The following is an 18,496-nucleotide window of genomic DNA, read 5'->3' on the forward strand; positions in this document are numbered from 1 at the left end:
TTATCCATTAAATACTATCATCTTCCACATGTATTTCTCTTTCCATGTTTTGTCATTGACAAAACTACAAAAGTGCCACTGCAAGTCTGCAAATAGTTTCTTTTAGTAATCTTTGGCTCTTTCCAACCTAATTTCTAAAGTCTACTTAATCTTGCCCATTCTTAAATAGTGAATGGATTAGTGGGAGTTTCTCTTGTTACTTGAATTTTTTATTTTTCATACTCTACTCAAATTTATTTATTTCTTCAATTTACGGCTAGCAAAATAAAACTATTAATTTATTTTGAATTGATTGACCAATTGAGTTGTCCTCCGAGAAAAATGACTATAATTATTTGTATATATTTAGTGCATGTAGATATGTGTACCCTATTAATAACAATAAGATGGTAATGCATGTTTTAATATTTACTCTCGTCTATATTTAGTTATTTACTACTTTTATCTTCTTTTTTTGACTATCTCGAGATAGGGTCAACTTTTAGAAGTAGTAAAATGTAGACAGAGTATCTTAAAAATTATAACAAATTTTACGAAAAAAAAAACATAGATCTTTAGCCATATGAAACATTGAATATTATATTAAGTTTATCCACCTTCCAAGTGGACCATGGTCCATGGTATAACAACTCAATATTCGTCAAATAAATTAAAATTGATTGATAAATTAATAAACTTTGAACTTTCAAGTATAATATTTATCACTTGAGTGGAATGTTATACTGTGAGCACGTGCCCACCTTGTAAGGTGGGCATGGTTTCATATTCATAATTTCTATACTGTAGATTTATAATTTCTATATTGTAGATCCATAATTTCTATATTGTAGATTCATAAAAATTACTTTAGATTCATAATTTCTAAAGCGTAGATTCATAATTTCTATATAGTAGATTCATAATTTTTATACTGCAGATTCATAATATCTGTACTGTAGATTCATAATTTCTGTACTGTAAATTCATAATTTCTAAATTGTATAGTTATCAAATTATGAACATATAGTTCTCTGAATTGTGAAAACAGAATTCAACAATTGGAATCTAAAGTATAAATTTTATGAATCTACCATATAAAAATTATGAATCTACATTATAGAAATTATGAATATGGAACCGAGTCCAATGTGGGCACGTGCTCACAGCATAATTTGCCCACTTGAGTAAAACAGTAAACAAACTCTGAACTTTCAAGTTGCTTATGGGCTCTAGCAGATTTTATAGGCCACCATATGCCCAATCGAAGCCCCTCCAGATCAGCCCAAATCACTTCAGTAGACGACAGACAACCATCTGCATCTGCTACAGTGCTACGATTAGCCGCCGCATCCGACAATGCTGGGACTGGAAAGCACTATCCTAACTTTAAGCAACGAATTTTCAAGAAAATGACAAACTTTCATTTATGGAAACTCCTTAATCCCTACCCTAAGTGGGTTTTGGAGGAAGTAAGCCTTGTAACTTTAATTGACAAAGTTTGTAATGACAAAGAATATTAGTTTAATGGTGTATTATGTGGGAAAATACTTATTAATTGAGATTCTTAAGCTTGCTTCTGGCTTGGGTCACATAGGGATAAGAACGGTGACGATTCTCCAACGTGTAGAATTCATCATTAAACTAATAATTTGCCTTTCTATGTTGCATATAGACAACCTATGAACAGGTGCAGATAAAAAAGATTCTCAGGCATGGCAATTGGAGAAGAGAACCAGCAGGTAGAGAGCAAGAAAGATGATGTTTTGGTTCCCCTACTTGAGGAGGAGAAGAAGAGCTTCAAGAGTGAGTTTAATGGAGGTTCGTTTCTGGGTTCAGTGTTCAACTTGTCAACCACCATCGTCGGCGCCGGAATCATGGCGCTTCCGGCGACCATGAAGGTTCTTGGGCTGGGACTTGGCATTTCCATGATCATTTTCATGGCGGTTTTGGCGAATTTCTCTATAGACATTCTTTTGAGGTTTAGTAGGGGTGGAGGGTCTAACTCCTATGGAGGTGTTATGGGTGATGCGTTTGGGAGTTGGGGAAGAAGATTGCTTCAAGTGTGTGTCTTGATCAATAACATTGGTGTTCTTGTTGTCTACATGATCATCATTGGTATGTTTCACTTGTTCCAAGAATTTGTCAAAAATGGTTTGTCTATATCTATAAATCTATAATTCAACACCTATACCTTTTGTACCATATATACAATCTCGGTACCGATACTGATCTTAAGATTTTTCTCATAAGATTTTTCTCATTTGTCTGGGCAAGACTGCATGAGTGAGTCCTGACTAGTGCATCGTGAGAGTTTCACCTTCTTATGAGGGTGATTCGAGTCTGTGGGCAAGACTGCATGAGTGAGTCTTGACTACTGCATCGTGAGAGTTTCACCTTATGAGGGTGATTCCTTGTCCTCCCACCTAAGGCCCCTCCACCATCATGTCAGGTCGGGGCGTGAGGCCCTTGGTGCGAGAGATTTTTGTGGGCAAGGATTTTCATTGTTTATATATTTGTTAAATTTAATGTTTCTATGGGTATAGATGATGGAACTTGACTAATTTAATGTGGAATTTTTATTGATTGGATTGGGAATGAAGGTGATGTGCTCTCTGGAACAACATCAGATGGGGTTCATCATCCTGGAGTCTTGGAGGGATGGTTTGGAGAACAATGGTGGACTGGACGTCACTTCGTTCTTCTTGCTATTACTCTTATAGTGTTTGTTCCATTGGGGTTCTTCAAGCGTATTGGTAGATATCAATACATGATATTCTAATTAAATGCTTCAGATTTCCTAATCTAGCAATGCAGTTTGAGTGTTTGATTTAAAAGTCATTAAACTGCTTCTATATCAGTCAAGAGTTACAGCTATTAGTTTGATAACCACAAAGTTTCAAGTTCAACATAAATCTATTAGTCTTATTGATTTAAGCTGGTCAACTATGAAATTTTATTGAATTTGAAACTTTGTGGTTATCACACTAGGTTAATTAAATTTGACTAATAGACTATGTTGAACTAGGCTATTAGTCAACCTAGGCTATATCAATCATAGCCTATGATTAACCAGACTGGTTTATCTCTTTGTAGTCTTTTTTATCTCTTTGTAGTCTTTTGTGGGTTAGGATCACAAGGGGAAATTTATTCAATACATATTCTTGAATAATAGCTGCTGGCAAACCTATTGCACACCCTCGGGTAATGGTTGCAGGTTTCCCTCGTCACAAAAAAAAAAAAAAAAAAAAAAAAAAGAAGAAGAAAGAAAGATAAAAAAAAAAAAAGATTTTATTGAACTTCTTCTCTGCATATAGCATTTGTTAACAATCTCTGAATTGTTTCATCCATATGCACTGCAGATTCATTGAGACACACATCTGCATTGGCAGTTGCACTTGCAGTTGTTTTCCTTGTCATTACTGCAGCAATCACCATTTTCAAGTTATTCGCGGGCAGTATTGAAATGCCCAGATTTCTTCCTGATGTTACTGATATTAGTTCAGTCTGGAGACTCTTCACTGTAGTGCCAGTTATTGTCACTGCATATATCTGCCATTTCAATGGTTAGTCATGGAAACTTTCATGTATTGATACTTTGAAGTTTTTAGCAATGGACAAACTGTGCAGAGGTGTTTTTTTTTTTTTTTTTTTTTTCTGCAGTGCATAGTATTGAGAATGAACTGAGAGACCCTTCTCAGATGAGATCAGTTGTGAGGGCATCTTTGTCTCTCTGCTCAATCATTTACATTATGACAAGCTTGTTTGGATACCTTCTGTTTGGCGATTCAACTCTGGACGATGTGCTGGCCAACTTTGACTCTAACCTTGGCGTTCCTTACAGCTATGCGCTGAATGATGCTGTTCGTGTCTCCTATGCGCTTCACCTGATGCTTGTTTTCCCCATCTTGTTCTACCCTCTTCGCGTTAATGTAGATGGCCTCTTTTTTCCCTCCGCAAGGCCCTTGGATTCAGAGAAATGGCGCTTCGCATTCATTAACTTCACGCTCATCTTTGTTGTCTTTGTACTTGCAAATTTTATTCCCAGCATTTGGGATGCATTCCAGTTCAGTGGGGCAACTGCAGCTGTTTCTCTTGGGTTCATTCTCCCTGCTGCCATTGCATTGAAGTAAGCAAACTTCATTAAACTCAGTACTGCATTGCTAATTTCCTATGTTTGTTCCTGATTCAGACTAAGGAAACTTACCGAATTTAAATGTCTCTGCTTCAGGGATGCTCCTGGCATAGCCACAAAGACGGATAAGATCTTGTCGATCTTCATGATATTTTTGGCAGTGTCTTCAAATGCAGTGGCCATATACAGCGATGCCTGTGCTGTGTTCCAGAAAAATGCATCCCCAAAGGAGTGACTTTCCTGGTTATCATCGTAAGAAATCAAGGATGATATGCTCGAAATTTAGAGTGATACAATAGATGAGCAAGATAAGAAGACAATGATGTTTGGACTTAGGAAGCAATCCAAATCCCTTCATTTTCTGGGCTCTGTTGTAAAATTTGCAGTGGAATTATATATATATATATATATATATATATATATATATATATATATATATATATATATAGGAAGTGGGAAAATAAGACTGCTTCAACTCATGCTATAATACAACTCTTAAAAGTAGAAATCAGTCTTTTCCTAATGGAAAACAGTAAACATGTTTCTATTTTTTGGCTATCTTGATTCATGAGTTCATCGTCCCTCAATTGTAAAAATTTGGCTATCTTGATTCATGAGTTGTTTCTGCCTCTGCCATTACACCGAAAATTTCTTTATAACTGCAATGTTAAATATACTAACCACAGCACTGTCAACCTAAACTAACCAAAACGTCACTACTATTTCAAATACAAAATTCTCAACAACTCTCATACTGCCTATACAATTTGGGTTCAAGATGCAATCATATGGACAGTTGTTATAGATGCAGAGGATATATTCACAAATCAAGAAAGAAAAATAAGTATAACAAGATCATACGTGATGACAAAGAAGACCCTGCCTCCAACCGCTGTTCCTTCAGAATCTCCTGTCTGCTTTTGCCATTCTTATAGGACAGCTATTCCACATGGATTGTAATCTGGAACCAGAAAAAGTTTTTTAAAATGGCAAAAATGCAGGTTGGTCATTAAACCTGACATAGGACGAGCTGCAGCCTGCAGAGAAAATGGGAAAAACTTACACTGGGAAATCAAAGGATCTTACACTGCTATTTATCAGCTGTTGCTACCTTAAAATTGTTGAAATCAAAAATACTGCCTCCAATATCCGCCTTGGCACTGCAAAGACTGATGAAAGAATATCATATTTCAAGAGGCAAAGCCACAGAAGGACACCTAAATCTCCTACATTAGATATTTGAAGTCAATTTTCTTTCATCATTTGAAAATTTCAATTGTTTGACTCAGCATTTTTCTGTAGTGATTTTATTCTTTTATTTTGTCACGGAACTAGTTGTACTTTCTTAAAACAGATCTGTATTAGGCATTTCCCCTTAAATGTCTAATGATATTTGATTTTGAACTTGTTTAGTAACTTGTAGTGGAGCTTGTCATTTCAGGAGTTTCTACAAAAAAAAAAACACTTTCCAATTGGGTATAACAGAAAGTCATCTTCATGTATCATAGAAACAGAAAAAACAAAAGCAAACCTGACAATGCAGCTGTGCATACAACAATTCCAAAAGAAGTAGTGGCTGCGGGTTTCCTTGTCACTCAAAGAGAAGTGGCTTTTTACCAAAAGGTTGTTTTTCTGACACATCATTGGCTACTTTTCCAATTGTAGAACATTTAGATCTAAAATGTTTCATCAAGTCCTCTTGGCAGATTCTTTATTGTCATTATCCTCCAAAGATGACATTAGATAATCAGGGGAGAACATTTTGATCCAAAATGCTTCATCAAGTCCTCTAGGTAAAGTATCCTTGGCAGATTCTTTATTGACATTATCCTCCAAAGATGATATTAGATAATCAGGAACCAGTGATTTGATATCATCTTTAACTTTAGCAGCATCCATCTTGGCATCCCGGATTTTTTATGGGTCTCCAGAAAGCATTACCTTTGAACATCTTCACCAGTGTAGAGAAATATGCACCAAAACTACTATTGTTCAAGTTTTCAATCAAAATTTTATCCACTATAGGCACCTCCTGATAGATACAAATATAATTGGCAGCATTACAATTGCTCTATTTGAGGCAAGCTATCAACTCTGGTAATTCAAACTCTGTAATGTTTTTATCAGCACCCAAGTGTGAGAACTCTGAAGCAGATGCTGCACCCGATACGCCACATTGACCTTCATAATCAGCAGAGTCTTCAATCATGGAGCTTTCAAATTCTGGACTATTCCATAATCTATCTCTATCCTGTTCATCAGGTTCTAATGGAACTTCAAAGGTCTTGTGAGCATTAAAATGAAATATCACACCATGATCATCCTTATTGGTGAAACTTCATCTTCATTCTCATTATGCATGAGAGAGTTGTCTATAAATGCAGAGGAGTCAAATTCTGGAACCTTGAGGAATTCAACGCCATCTTTAGTGCCATTAGCTATATAATCGTCCTCTGCTGCAAGGCCAAGTAAATCAAGAATGACTTTCTCCTCAAAGGCAAATACATCAGCATCCCTCTTACTATCGTTTAAATGACATAAAATTCCATGGTTCTTCTTCATGTTAGTTTTTTATTCTGCTGTGTGAAGGGCACAATCATTGCATTCAATCTTCAAATGATTTAAAATCATTCATAGGGAATAGGGTTAAATTAAAAAAACATAGATTCATCGTCAGCATGCTCCCCACTTGACTTCTCAATGCATGTCTACCAAAATTTGAAAACAAAATATATCACCAAAATAAGTATGATATATGTTAATGGTGCAAAGATAATGGGAAATACATAGAAAAAAATGAGAACTTAAAACAAGTATGAAAGTGAAACAAGTCACTTGTAGAGTGAATTAGCTATTGAAGGTGTGGCTATAGGAAGTATCCTAATTCCTAAAGAAGATGAAAGTATTAACTAGTCCTGCTAAATTATCTTGGTATGTCATATATTCCATAAATATTTGATTGTTAAGCCATAGATCTTCATCTTCAGGGTCACTGCAGTTCTATATTCACTTCAAAACAATTGTTCAATGACCTAAGACAGTTAAACTAGAAACTGTGTGTATTAGAGTCATATACTTCTATTTTCACCATTACCTCCAATGAAGAAAAGATAGTTGGGCAGAAACATTTGGAAGAGAATTACTAAAAGAAAGATGTTCAAAGTGATATATCCAAAAGTTTGTAAAGGAGAGATAACTCTTCACGTGCACCTGTAGCTCATGCTCAACACAACTGAGAATTGTTAAAAGACAAATGCAGGACACACAGACCATTTCACAGAATTAATCCACAGCACAAATAAAAGCAGAAGCCCAGTCCAACAAGAAACTGCAGGGCACAAAGATGGTTTTTTTTACCCATAATAATAGATTAAGGAAAATGCAAGCTCATAATATCACAAGAGAGTATTAGTATAGCTTCATAATAAGTCATGTTTGAGAGCACCTAGCTCCTGGAAAGTTTTTACCTCACATGTCTTTTTAATCCAAGTATGGAATATATGCTCTTCCCATAAGCCAGAAGACACACAGGTACACAACACAATCAGACGCAATGCAGCAATTGTGGAACATATGCTCTTCCCACCAGAGCACTTAGTCAGAAGCAATGCAGCAATAGGACTCAGATTCCATCCATCAACAAGTTTCCAAACAGTGAGAACAATAATTTTCCATCACTTGCATACAGAGACTTAGCACTGATCTAAACCACATTTGATCACCAAAGACAATAACTGATATATGGAATCATGGTCATTTCTATGGTGCAAAATTCTTTTAAAACATATTGCTCCATGTATCAAACGGTGCTTACACAACCTATTAATCACAGCAATGTAATCTCTAATTGAAACTTCAAATCCATTCTCTACCATTTGCTGGAATAGCAACATTGCTTTCTTTGCATCACCCTTTGCACAATGTGCTTTTATAAGAGTGGTATAGGCTTGTTTTGACAAACTCATATTCTGATCTCGAAGAAAAGAGAAAAATGTATCAGCAACCCTTAGATCCCAAAACATACATAGACCATTAATGAGAATGTTGTGTGTGACATGACTGGGCTGAAGATTATGCCTTAGCATCTCATTGTATAAAAAAAATGCATTCTTCATATCTCCAGCTTGAGAAAACCCCTGTATGACAGTGTTGAAAGACTGTCCATCAGGTGAAAGTCCCTTGGCAAACATATCCTTTAGTATTTGAACAGATTTCTGCAACCTCCCTATTTTACAGTACGACTTCATAATCACTGTGTAAGTAACACAAGTTGGTTCTATGTGCTTTGCCTCCATTTCCCTAAGCATTTCAAAAACAGCTTTTATGTTTCCTTCTTCATAAAATGCATCCATAAAAGTTGTGTAAGTTACTGCACTTGGCACAAGACCATTTGAGTAAATATTTTTAATCAACTCTCTTGCCTCTAATAGGTTTCTTACCTTTCTAGCCTTGCAAAGCCCATATATCATAGAATTGAATGTGATTGTGCTCGGTGTAATTCCTCTTTTCAATATATATTCATATAGCCGACCAGCTTCTCTAACATCACCACATTTTACATATCTGTTGATCATAATATTATACAAAACAATGTCATCCCTCAATTCATCATTCGTCAACACATCAAAATACTTTCTTGCCTCTTTTATTAATCCATTCTCACAAAGGCCAAACAGAATCGATCTGTGTGCAAAAGAATTTGGATTGATTTTCTTCAAGCACATTTCTTTATACAATTGCACAGCCTCATGAACCCGCCCTTGCTTGCATAGAGCGTGGATGAGAATAGAATACATGACAATATCAGGTTCTAAACCATTGGCTTCAATCTCATGAAACAGATTTAAAGCATCATCCAGAAATCCACTCTTACACAACCTGTGAAGTAACATGCTGTATGTGATTTCAGGAATCTGAATCCCTCGTGAACGCATCTCGTCCATCAACCTAAATGCTTCACTCACATTGCCTATTTGACAATGCCCAGAAATTAATGTTGTGTAAGTGACAATATTGGGAAGTATATCTCTCTGCAACATATGGGTAATTATTTTTGAGCCCTCACTCATCATACCAAGCAAATGAAACCCTTTGGCAATGATGTTATAAGTCACTAGGTCAGGCTCCAACCCATGCACTTCCATGTCACTTGCAAGCTTAAGTCCTTCTTCCATAGAACCATCTATACATAAACCATGAATAAGAATATTATAACTACATACATCTGGATGTATCCCACACTTGAACATCATACAAAAAAATGATGTTGCAACATCCACAAGACCCACTTTACAGAAAGCTGACATGATGGAATTGAAGCAAACAACAGAAGTTCCAGATTCTCTCACCAAGATCGGTCTGCATAGACCATTGATAAGGATAGAATTTGTGTATTCACTTTGGGAAGTTTTTATTTCATTGTAAACATCAGTAAAGCAGAGCAACACACTATTATATGTCCTTATTGAAACTTGAAGATTCAAATCTTTCATCTTGGATAGAACAAAAAGAGCATCAGCAACCATCTCAGATGTCGAATAAGCACAGGCCAGCATATTCCATACCACATTATGAGCAACCCAATAATCGAAGTTATTCTGAAGCAACTCACAGAGTGCAGGTGCAGAACCAGAGCCTGATGGAAATTATAAGAAATCTATAAACAGAAAACAGAAAACAGGCAATATAATGTCAATTTTCCGTTTTAACTTAGAACTTTCTCCCTCTAACTAGATTTCAGATGTTTTCTATCTAGGATAAACACTGAGAATTAGACAATTAGACAATTCTACAGAAGTCATGAAGAATTCCTTAGCGAATAAAAAAATACAATTCCAAATACAAAACTACTTACCTTCTTCTTTAACCATTTCCTGCAAATGGAACTTCAAACCCCTTAATCGCTGCCTTCCCGCCAAAACATGAGCTACGACGAGGTGGCAGGACATGGAATGCTTAAATCCATACTTGTTCTTAGACAAGAAGAAGAAGTCGAGAGCCAGCTGCGGCTTCTTGCGCCTCAGCAACTCAACAATGCCCTCCATTTCGGAGGCATTCACCCCCGACACCCAGGCTTCAAGTGGCCGGTCGCCGCGTAATGTCGTGATAGAGGGAGCCTTGATGGAGACGGTACTGAAAAGGAAGAGGAGTAATTTTGAGACAGCTTCATTTTTAGTTGGGAAAAACTGGGAAGAGGTGGTGGGGTTGGAGGGCTCGTCGTGAGCGACGGCAACGGCGGCGGCGGAGGCGGAATGATTACAGAAGAAGGTAGAGAACGGGAATTGCGATTTGGGGAAGAATCTGATGGTTGATCGAAGCATTTGGCGAATAAGATTTTGTGTTTAAAACTTTCTATGGCAATGAGCATAGTATTTGAACAAAACAGAGGCACGGAGATAATGTGAATCTGAACTGACCAGGCTGCTGAAAGGAAAATACAACAATCAAATTAGCAGAATTTGTGTTATTCTGGCGGGCGGACGGTGACGGAATCGCCGGTGTTTGAGTTCTCCTCGCCGCCGATGAAGACACACGCTGGGTTTAGGGTTTTAGAAGGGGTTTGGAGGAAGTCATTAGTCATTTTTACAATTTACAAACATCACTCCTCACTTCTTCAGTCGGTTTAGAAAACGGTCAAAACCGTCAAAACACTACTCTCTAACTATATCTCAATATACAATTAGACACTTGAATTAAAGAAACTTTTAATTAAACCCTTAAATTAGTTAAAATTATGTAAACAACATATTTAACAAATGTTAATGATCTTGTGATTTAATAGTCCGAAGTGGCTTTTCCATATGGAAGGTTATGGATTTGAGTCTCAATGAGGTGCAGTATTAATAGATAGGAATAAGGTTCAAATTGGCCACTGAACGTAACCTAAAAATGCAATTAGGCCACTGAACGAAAAAAAAAATGCAATTAGGCCACTGAACACTCCAAAAACGTGCAATCAGGCCACTGAACTCTCCAAACGTATGCAATTTCACCGGATAGCAGGTTATCATCAATTTTAGCAGGTTACTTGCTTACGTGGCAGCTGAGTTGGCATTTTTAATAAATTTTAAATAATTTTTAATAATTAATTTTAATAATAAATTTTATAAAAAAATTGAAAAAATTAAATAAAAAATAAAATAAAGTCGTTTTTATTTTTTTTTTTAATTTTTTTAAATAAAAATTTATTATTAAAATTTATTAAAAATTATTTAAAATTTATTAAAAATGCCAACTCAGCTGCCACGTAAGCACATAACCTGCTAAAATTGAGGGTAACCTGCTATCAGGTGAAATTGCACATTTTTTGAGTGTTCAGTGGCCTAATTGCACTTTTTTTTCGTTCAGTGGCCTAATTGCATTTTCAGGTTACGTTCAGTGGCCAATTTGAACCTTATTCCTAATAGATATTGCATTATAACAGAGTTAGTAGAAAAAAACAAACATATTTAACATATTACCAAAAAGTAATCGGTTAATTTTGCTTACATAACATTTAACTTGACATTTCATTCAAAATCTTTTAAAAAAATTAATTTTTTATATTCCACAATCCAAACCAAACACATAAGGTAATCTTACATTCCGATAATCTCACATTACCTTCCTGGAGGTAATCTTATTACCTGGGGTAATTAAAGATTCCGTGAACCAAACGCCCCCTAGATGTAATGTTATCATTATCACGTTATTAATTCAACTGTCTCATGTACAATATGTTATTGGTGATGGTAGGGAATATCCCGACCGACATAGCTTCACCACGACCGAGATGCCTTTGTCCTTTTCTCTTTGTCTTTACAGGTAACAGGTCGGGCTCCTTGTGAAGAACCCGGTCGGGAGTTGCCCGAGCGACGGTGTCGACCGCCGAGCGGTAGCCCTTTGGCAAGAGAGCTGACGAAAGACACGTGGCGACTCTCTACGACGACAGACAGGGCACCCGGGAGGATGACACGTGGTGGCTACGTGGAGGACATGCCGAACGGCTGGAATCCTGTCCCCGGCATAGCGGCTATAAATACCCACAGTAGCTACAGTGTAAAGGACTTTTGGACGATCGATAGGTTGTTGTTAGAGAATCCCGACCGCAGCCAGTCGGTACTTAGAGCAACCAAGTAGATTGTACTTAGGGCCTTTACTGTGATCAATAAAGACATTTACTTGCTTTAATTGGTCTCTAGTTATTTCACATTGCTTACGTATAATTAGCAGTATCATTTTGGCGCCGTCTGTGGGGACCCGTGCAAGAAACCAACGTCTTGACGAGCACCCGGTCTCTATATCAACATGTATCCGTGGGCACACAACAACTTTGCCGACGACCAGGCGGATGCGGCGAGCTCCTCCGACCACTATGCTACCCAACAGCAGGGTCAGACGATGGACCTCAACCTCAACCTCTCGCCACCGCATCCATCCAACACATACCCGGCCGCTCAACAGTCGGTGAATTACATACAACCGGGATATCAGACGCCCGGTCAGCAATACCCGCAACCAATGATGTATCCCGGTCAGTATTCGTACCCGGTCCCACCTCAACCGTATGGGTATTGGCCAGCCCAACCGATGTATTATACTCCTCCGGTTGGTTACCCACCGTTCACGCCTGCGTACACGGCTCCAGCCGCCGCCCCTCCAGTATACCCGGCCGCTCAGGTAGAGCCGCAGCATCAGCCCACTTCCCGGGCTCGACGCTCGGCTCGTTCGCGGTTGGGGTCGGGGGGTGCTGTTGCGATGGAGGCACCACAGCAGGCCCAGCAAGCAGAAGAGGTTCTCGTCCGAGCGGAGGACCCTGAGGAAGTTGCCCGAGCGGTAGCTTTTGACCGTCTTCGACCAGAAATGCGGCAAAGATTGGGACCCCAAGATCCGAATCGCCAACCGGAAGACGTGCACATGCAGGATGCTAGTCAGGAGGCATCATCCGGGCATAGCGGGTCGAGATCAGACCGACGGCGACGTGCTCGGGAAACAGCCCAAGCCGTCCAAACCGCCGAGCTCAGCGAAACCCGAGGATTGCTCTATAACCTCCAGGCGGAAGTTGCGCAGCTCAGGAATGCGTACCCTGCAACACCCCCGGTCAACCAATCGACCCTGCACCAGATGCCTTTCACAGCAGCGGTAATGGCCCAACCTTACCCGCTTGACTTAAAGGTCTCTGGAGAGAAGAGTTATGACGGACGGGCAGACCCTGAGGCCCACGTGAATGATTTTTTCAGCAACATGATGCTGAAGGGCGTTTCGGACGCCGTGATGTGCAGGGCCTTCTACTCGACCCTCACCGGTCGGGCAGCAGAGTGGTTCCGAACCCTGCAACCGGGGTCGATCGATAAATTTGAGACCCTGGCGATCAAATTTGTAGGGAAGTTCATCACTTCCAAAGTGGTGAGAAAGTCCTACATGTATCTTGAGAAGGCCAAGCAGCTAGAAGGGGAAAGCTTGACCGATTTCCTCATCAAATGGAAAGCAGCGGTCGGGGAGGTCGAGCCTATGGACGATGCGACCGCCACCCATATGCTTCACATATCTCTCCGGGCGGGACATTTGTATCAAGACTTCATCCTACACCCCCCGACCAGTTACGAGGAGGCCCTTCGGAGGGTCACAGACTATGCCAACGCCGGCGAGGCGAACGCCGTAAAGCGCTTGCAGGAGGTCGGCTCTTCGTCCCGTAAACCGGCCGGCCGGGCGGAACATCGGTCGGGAGATGGCAATCCCCGATCCCGCACCAGGCCTGGCGAGTTTACGGCCTTGAACCGATCCGCAGCGGAGGCCATGCAGTACGCCCAGTCCTGCAATCTCATCAAACTCCCCCATCCCGATCGAGACGGCCCTGACAAGAGTAAGCACTGCGCTTACCATCGATGCGCCGGGCATGACACCGAGGAGTGTACCCACTTGCGCCAATTGCTGGAAGATCTGCTTAGTTCGGGAAAATTGGACAAGTGTGTGGGGAAGAGAGAGGATACCAAGAGGAATACCGATCGGAGAGATCACAGGCGTTCTCATCACCGCTCCGATCGACCAGGTCAGGACCGAAGAGATGATCGAAGGGACGACCGTCATGATGACCGACGGGACCCTGACCCTCCGTCTGGTAGCCGCCCGTCCGGAATGCCTACCATCCATGTCATTTTTGGTGGACTGGAAGATGCTTCCCGACCGCGGACTAATTGCCCGGTCGCAATAGTGGATTCCCGAGAGACCGGCAAAAGGCAGAAAATGGAACCCATAACCTTCACCCTCGAGGACCAACCTACCAGCAGTGACCACGGCATGGAGGCGCTCGTGGTCACGATTGACGTTAAGGGGACGGACGTCCAAAGGGTTATGGTGGATACGGGCAGCAGCGTGAACGTCCTTTACTTGGACGTCTTTGAGAAGCTTGGCCTCGACAGGAAGGAGCTGACTCCGGTCGGTGTACCACTGTCAGGATTTACCGGGGCTCTTATTTACCCCGAGGGAAAGATAACGCTCCCGGTCGAGATCGGCACACCTCCAAAGTCGATCAAGACGGAGCTGGAATTTGTTGTGGTCAACCTCCATTGCGTCCACAACATTATCTTGGGCCGACCCGCCATTATGAAGATCGGTGGGATAATTTCTATGCCCCACCTGTGCATGAAATTCCCCACCCCAATGGGGTCGGCGTGGTCCGTGGCGATGTCCAATCCGCCCGGAAGTGTTACACCCGAGCGGTCAACAGACGCGATTCCGGACCATCTTCCCGGGTGAACACCATAGCCAAAGAGGAGGCTAAGGAACGGAAAGAGCAGTCTGAGCCTTCCGGAGAAGTAGAAGAAGTTCCCATATCCAAGGACCGCCCGGATAGGAAGATTAAGATTGGCCGAGCCCTCACCCCCGAGCTTCGAGCAGAAGTTTTGGCCATACTCCGGGAGTATGCTGATATCTTTGCGTGGGGGCCCGAAGACATGCCCGGGATCGATCGGTCGGTCATCTGTCACAAGTTAGCCGTCGATCCCGCAGCAAAGCCGGTCGTGCAGAAGACACGACACCTTTCCTCCGATCGCCGCGAATTTGTCAGAGAAGAAGTCAAAAAGATAGCGGCGATCGAGCACATCCGTCCGGTGGTCTATCCCGAGTGGGTGGCAAATATCGTTCTGGTTCCTAAGCCCCCAGCATGGAGGATGTGCATCGATTTTACGGACCTCAACAAGGCCTGTCCGCTCGACCCGTATCCTCTACCGAGCATTCACCAGATGGTCGACGAGACGGCCGGGGCCGAATTAATGAGCTTCATGGATGCCTTCAAGGGGTACCATCAGATCATGATGCACCATGAAGACGAGAGCAAGACAGCCTTCGTGACCCCGGACGGACTGTATTGTTACCGAGTGATGCCGTTCGGCCTCCGGAACGCAGGAGCGACCTACCAGAGGATGGTCAACATGCTCTTTGCCGATCTATTGGGCCAAACGATGGAAGCTTACATCGATGACATGCTGGTCAAGAGTCGGGACCGATCCGACCACACTCGGGACCTCTGGGAGTGTTTCCAGATCATGAGAAAGTACCAGTTGCGGCTGAACCCGACCAAGTGCACATTCGCGGTTCAGACCGGCAAGTTCCTCGGCTATATGATGACCAAGAGAGGAATCGAGCCTAACCCGGCCAAAGTAAAAGCGATTCTGGACATGCAACCACCTTCCACCGTTCGGGAAGTCCAGCAATTGACCGGTCGGTTGGCAGCCCTCAGCCGGTTCCTCTCCAAGCTAGCCGAGCGCGCTTTACCTTTCTTCAAGGTATTGCGGAAGGTTAATGGATTCGTCTGGGACGAAGAATGCCGGGCGGCTTTTGATGAGCTGAAGGAGTATCTCATGTTGCCGATCGTGCTCTCAAAGCCCGAGCTCGGAGAAGAGTTAGACGTGTACCTCGCCGTTTCCGATCGAGCAGTAAGCGCGGTGTTGTGCCGAACCGATCCGGAAGGGGTCCAGCGACCGGTGTACTATGTAAGCCACGCGCTACATGGTCCCGAGCTCCGGTACTCCCGGCTAGAGAAGGTCGTCTACGCCTTATACATTGCCGCGAAGAAGTTGGCTCCCTATTTCCAAGGTCGAGTGATTCGCGTGTTGACCGATCAGCCGATCGGGCCAGTCCTCCGAACTGCTTCATCATCCGGTCGCCTCGTCAAGTGGGCGTTAATGTTGACCCAGTACGCGATCGAATACCGACCGAGACCGGCTATTAAAGGTCAAGCTCTTGCTGACTTCTTGGTCGAGTGCACCGCCCGGGATACCCGGCCTCCTGAGGTTGCGGATCCCGAGGCTGAGTGGTGGTCGCTGGCTACTGATGGGTCAAGTAGCAAGAAAGGGGCAGGAGGAGGAGTGGTGGTCACAAGCCCGGAAGGATTCAAGGTCTATTTTGCTCTCATGTACCAGTTCCACCCGACCAACAACGAAGCCGAGTACGAAGCGTTCATTAACGGCTTACAGTGCGCTCGGGACTTGGGGGCTGAATACATCCGGGCTCAAACCGATTCCGCCCTCGTGGTTGGGCAAGTTCTCGGAGATTATGAAGTCAATGGTGAGCGTTTGCAGTTATACCGAGACCTTGCCATGGAGAAGCTCGCTCAGTTCCGGGGATATACCGTCCGGCACATACCCCGATTGGATAACGCCGATGCAGATATCTTATCCAAATTAGCTCAAGACGCCCCGGAACACATGTCGAAGATAGCTCGGATCTTGGTGATCCCGAGACACAGTATCCATCGCCTACCGGTCAATCCAATCCAACCGGTGGAAGACAACTGGATCACCGATCTGAAAGAATTCCTCGAGCACGGTCGACTCCCAGACGACCCCCAGCGTGCTCGAAAAGCCAAGCTGAGAGCCCCGAGGTTCCAAGTCTTGGACGGTTGTCTATACCGGCGATCGTATGGAGGCCCCCTCATGCGTTGCTTGACCGCATTTGAGGCTGATTTAGTCATGAAGGAGCTTCACTCGGGAATTTGTTCTTCGCACCAAGGAGGCCGATCGCTTGCCCGTCGTATCATGCTGATCGGGTACTACTGGCCGTCCCTCCAGCTAGACTGTGAAAAGTTAGCTCGGGAATGTGAGACGTGCCAATTGTTCGCCCGGATGCCTGGACGACCGGCAACCTTCTATCAGCCTGTCACGACCGCAATTCCTTTCGCAAGGTGGGGGGTAGACATCTTGGGCCCCTTCCCTCAGCTTTCCGGTCGGAGAAAATTTGTGATCCTCGCCATCGGTTACTTCTCCAAGTGGATAGAAGCCGAGCCTTTAGCCACGATCACCTCTCAACAATGTGCTCGTTTCCTTTGGCGAAATGTGATTTCCCGCTTTGGTGTGCCCGTGCATCTCATCAGCGACAACAGCCGTCAATTCGTAAGCCAGTATTTCCAGAACTTTTTGGCCACGATCGGGACAACTCACGTCCGGTCGTCGGTGGCTTACCCGCAGGGAAACGGTCAAGTGGAAAATGCGAACCAGACGATTTTGGAAGGTCTGAAAAAGAAGTTACACTCGACCGGTCGTAGTTGGGCCGATGAGTTGCCATATGTCTTATGGAGTTATCGGACGACCCCGAGGGAAGCTACTTTGGAGACCCCTTTCGCCCTGGTTTATGGAGCTGAAGCCCGACTCCCGATCGAGGCTTGGATCCCGACTGATCGAGAGAGAACCTACAATGCGGAGGAGAATGAGCATGCAATGGCCATAGACCTCGATGCGGTCGAAGAAAAAAGAGAGCTAGCTGCTCGGCGTATGGCCAAATACCAGAAGCGTGTTAAGAGTTCTAAAGACGTTCGGGTCAACCCTCGTTATTTTCAGGTTGGAGATTATGTTCTGCGACGAAGGGAGGCCAGTCAACCTTTAGAGGGCGGAAAGCTAGCTCAAAACTGGGAAGGGCCGTACATCATCAGCGCGATCATACGGCCGGGTACATACCGACTGGAGACGACAACCGGTCGGGTAATCGAGGGGACTTGGAATTCCGAGCACCTCGTCATGTTTAGGCATTAAGCTTATTTTTTGTAATCTTTGGACGAAGAGGGGGCTTGACCTGTGTGTAGGTCCCGGTCGTCGTTTGTAGTTAAATTCCTATGTTTGTAGATATTAACCGCCTGCGAGCGGGAAGGTTTTAATGTATATACGATCGGTGATTGCTTGACCGCTTGCATGCGGCGGCCCGGTCGGTCATTTTCTTTACCTTCGGTGCACGCAGATCAATTTATCTTCAAGCTACACCGACCGGGCGAATTTATCGACCGGTCAGACGCGCTCCACATCGGCGGACATTCGAGTCACGCCACCGGTCGGGGAAGCCAGGAGCACACAGCATAATTCCCCGATCTGATCACTTCTTGTCCACTATTGCACTCACTCGTGCCATGAGAGCACAATA

General features: G+C 42.9%; 2 protein-coding genes across 11 annotated transcripts; one reads left to right on the forward strand and one right to left on the reverse strand.

The window, feature by feature from the left end:
- Positions 1-1,542: 1,542 nt before the first annotated feature.
- On the forward strand, positions 1,543-4,663 carry LOC109146814 (sodium-coupled neutral amino acid transporter 2-like). 3 transcript variants are annotated; one of them, XR_002048515.1, is made up of 6 exons: positions 1,545-2,094; positions 2,580-2,732; positions 3,339-3,542; positions 3,640-4,105; positions 4,208-4,504; positions 4,545-4,663. XR_002048515.1 is itself a non-coding variant. In XM_019294470.1 (5 exons), the coding sequence occupies exons 1-5, from the start codon at positions 1,692-1,694 to the stop codon at positions 4,344-4,346; spliced, it is 1,365 nt and encodes a 454-aa protein (XP_019150015.1). In that variant the 5' UTR covers positions 1,545-1,691; the 3' UTR covers positions 4,347-4,513. The 3 variants fall into 3 exon arrangements, 2 of the variants coding, with proteins under 2 accessions (XP_019150017.1, XP_019150015.1); XM_019294470.1 differs by lacking the exon at positions 4,545-4,663 and having other exon boundaries at positions 4,208-4,513; XM_019294472.1 differs by lacking the exons at positions 2,580-2,732; positions 4,545-4,663 and having other exon boundaries at positions 1,543-2,094; positions 4,208-4,513.
- On the reverse strand, positions 3,252-10,695 carry LOC109146812 (putative pentatricopeptide repeat-containing protein At1g13630). 8 transcript variants are annotated; one of them, XM_019294466.1, is made up of 8 exons: positions 9,966-10,695; positions 7,579-9,746; positions 5,643-6,567; positions 5,223-5,280; positions 4,973-5,148; positions 4,184-4,351; positions 3,750-4,086; positions 3,252-3,528 (listed from the first exon to the last, which is right to left on the reverse strand). In XM_019294466.1, the coding sequence occupies exons 1-2, from the start codon at positions 10,429-10,431 to the stop codon at positions 7,804-7,806; spliced, it is 2,409 nt and encodes an 802-aa protein (XP_019150011.1). In that variant the 5' UTR covers positions 10,432-10,695; the 3' UTR covers positions 3,252-3,528; positions 3,750-4,086; positions 4,184-4,351; positions 4,973-5,148; positions 5,223-5,280; positions 5,643-6,567; positions 7,579-7,803. The 8 variants fall into 8 exon arrangements, with proteins under 8 accessions (XP_019150011.1, XP_019150007.1, XP_019150010.1 ...); XM_019294462.1 differs by having other exon boundaries at positions 3,750-4,089; XM_019294465.1 differs by having other exon boundaries at positions 3,750-4,089; positions 4,973-5,072; positions 5,198-5,280.
- Positions 10,696-18,496: the final 7,801 nt, after the last annotated feature.

Source organism: Ipomoea nil, unplaced genomic scaffold (assembly GCF_001879475.1).
Source record: "Ipomoea nil cultivar Tokyo-kokei standard unplaced genomic scaffold, Asagao_1.1 scaffold1936, whole genome shotgun sequence".
Lineage (NCBI taxonomy): Eukaryota > Viridiplantae > Streptophyta > Magnoliopsida > Solanales > Convolvulaceae > Ipomoea > Ipomoea nil.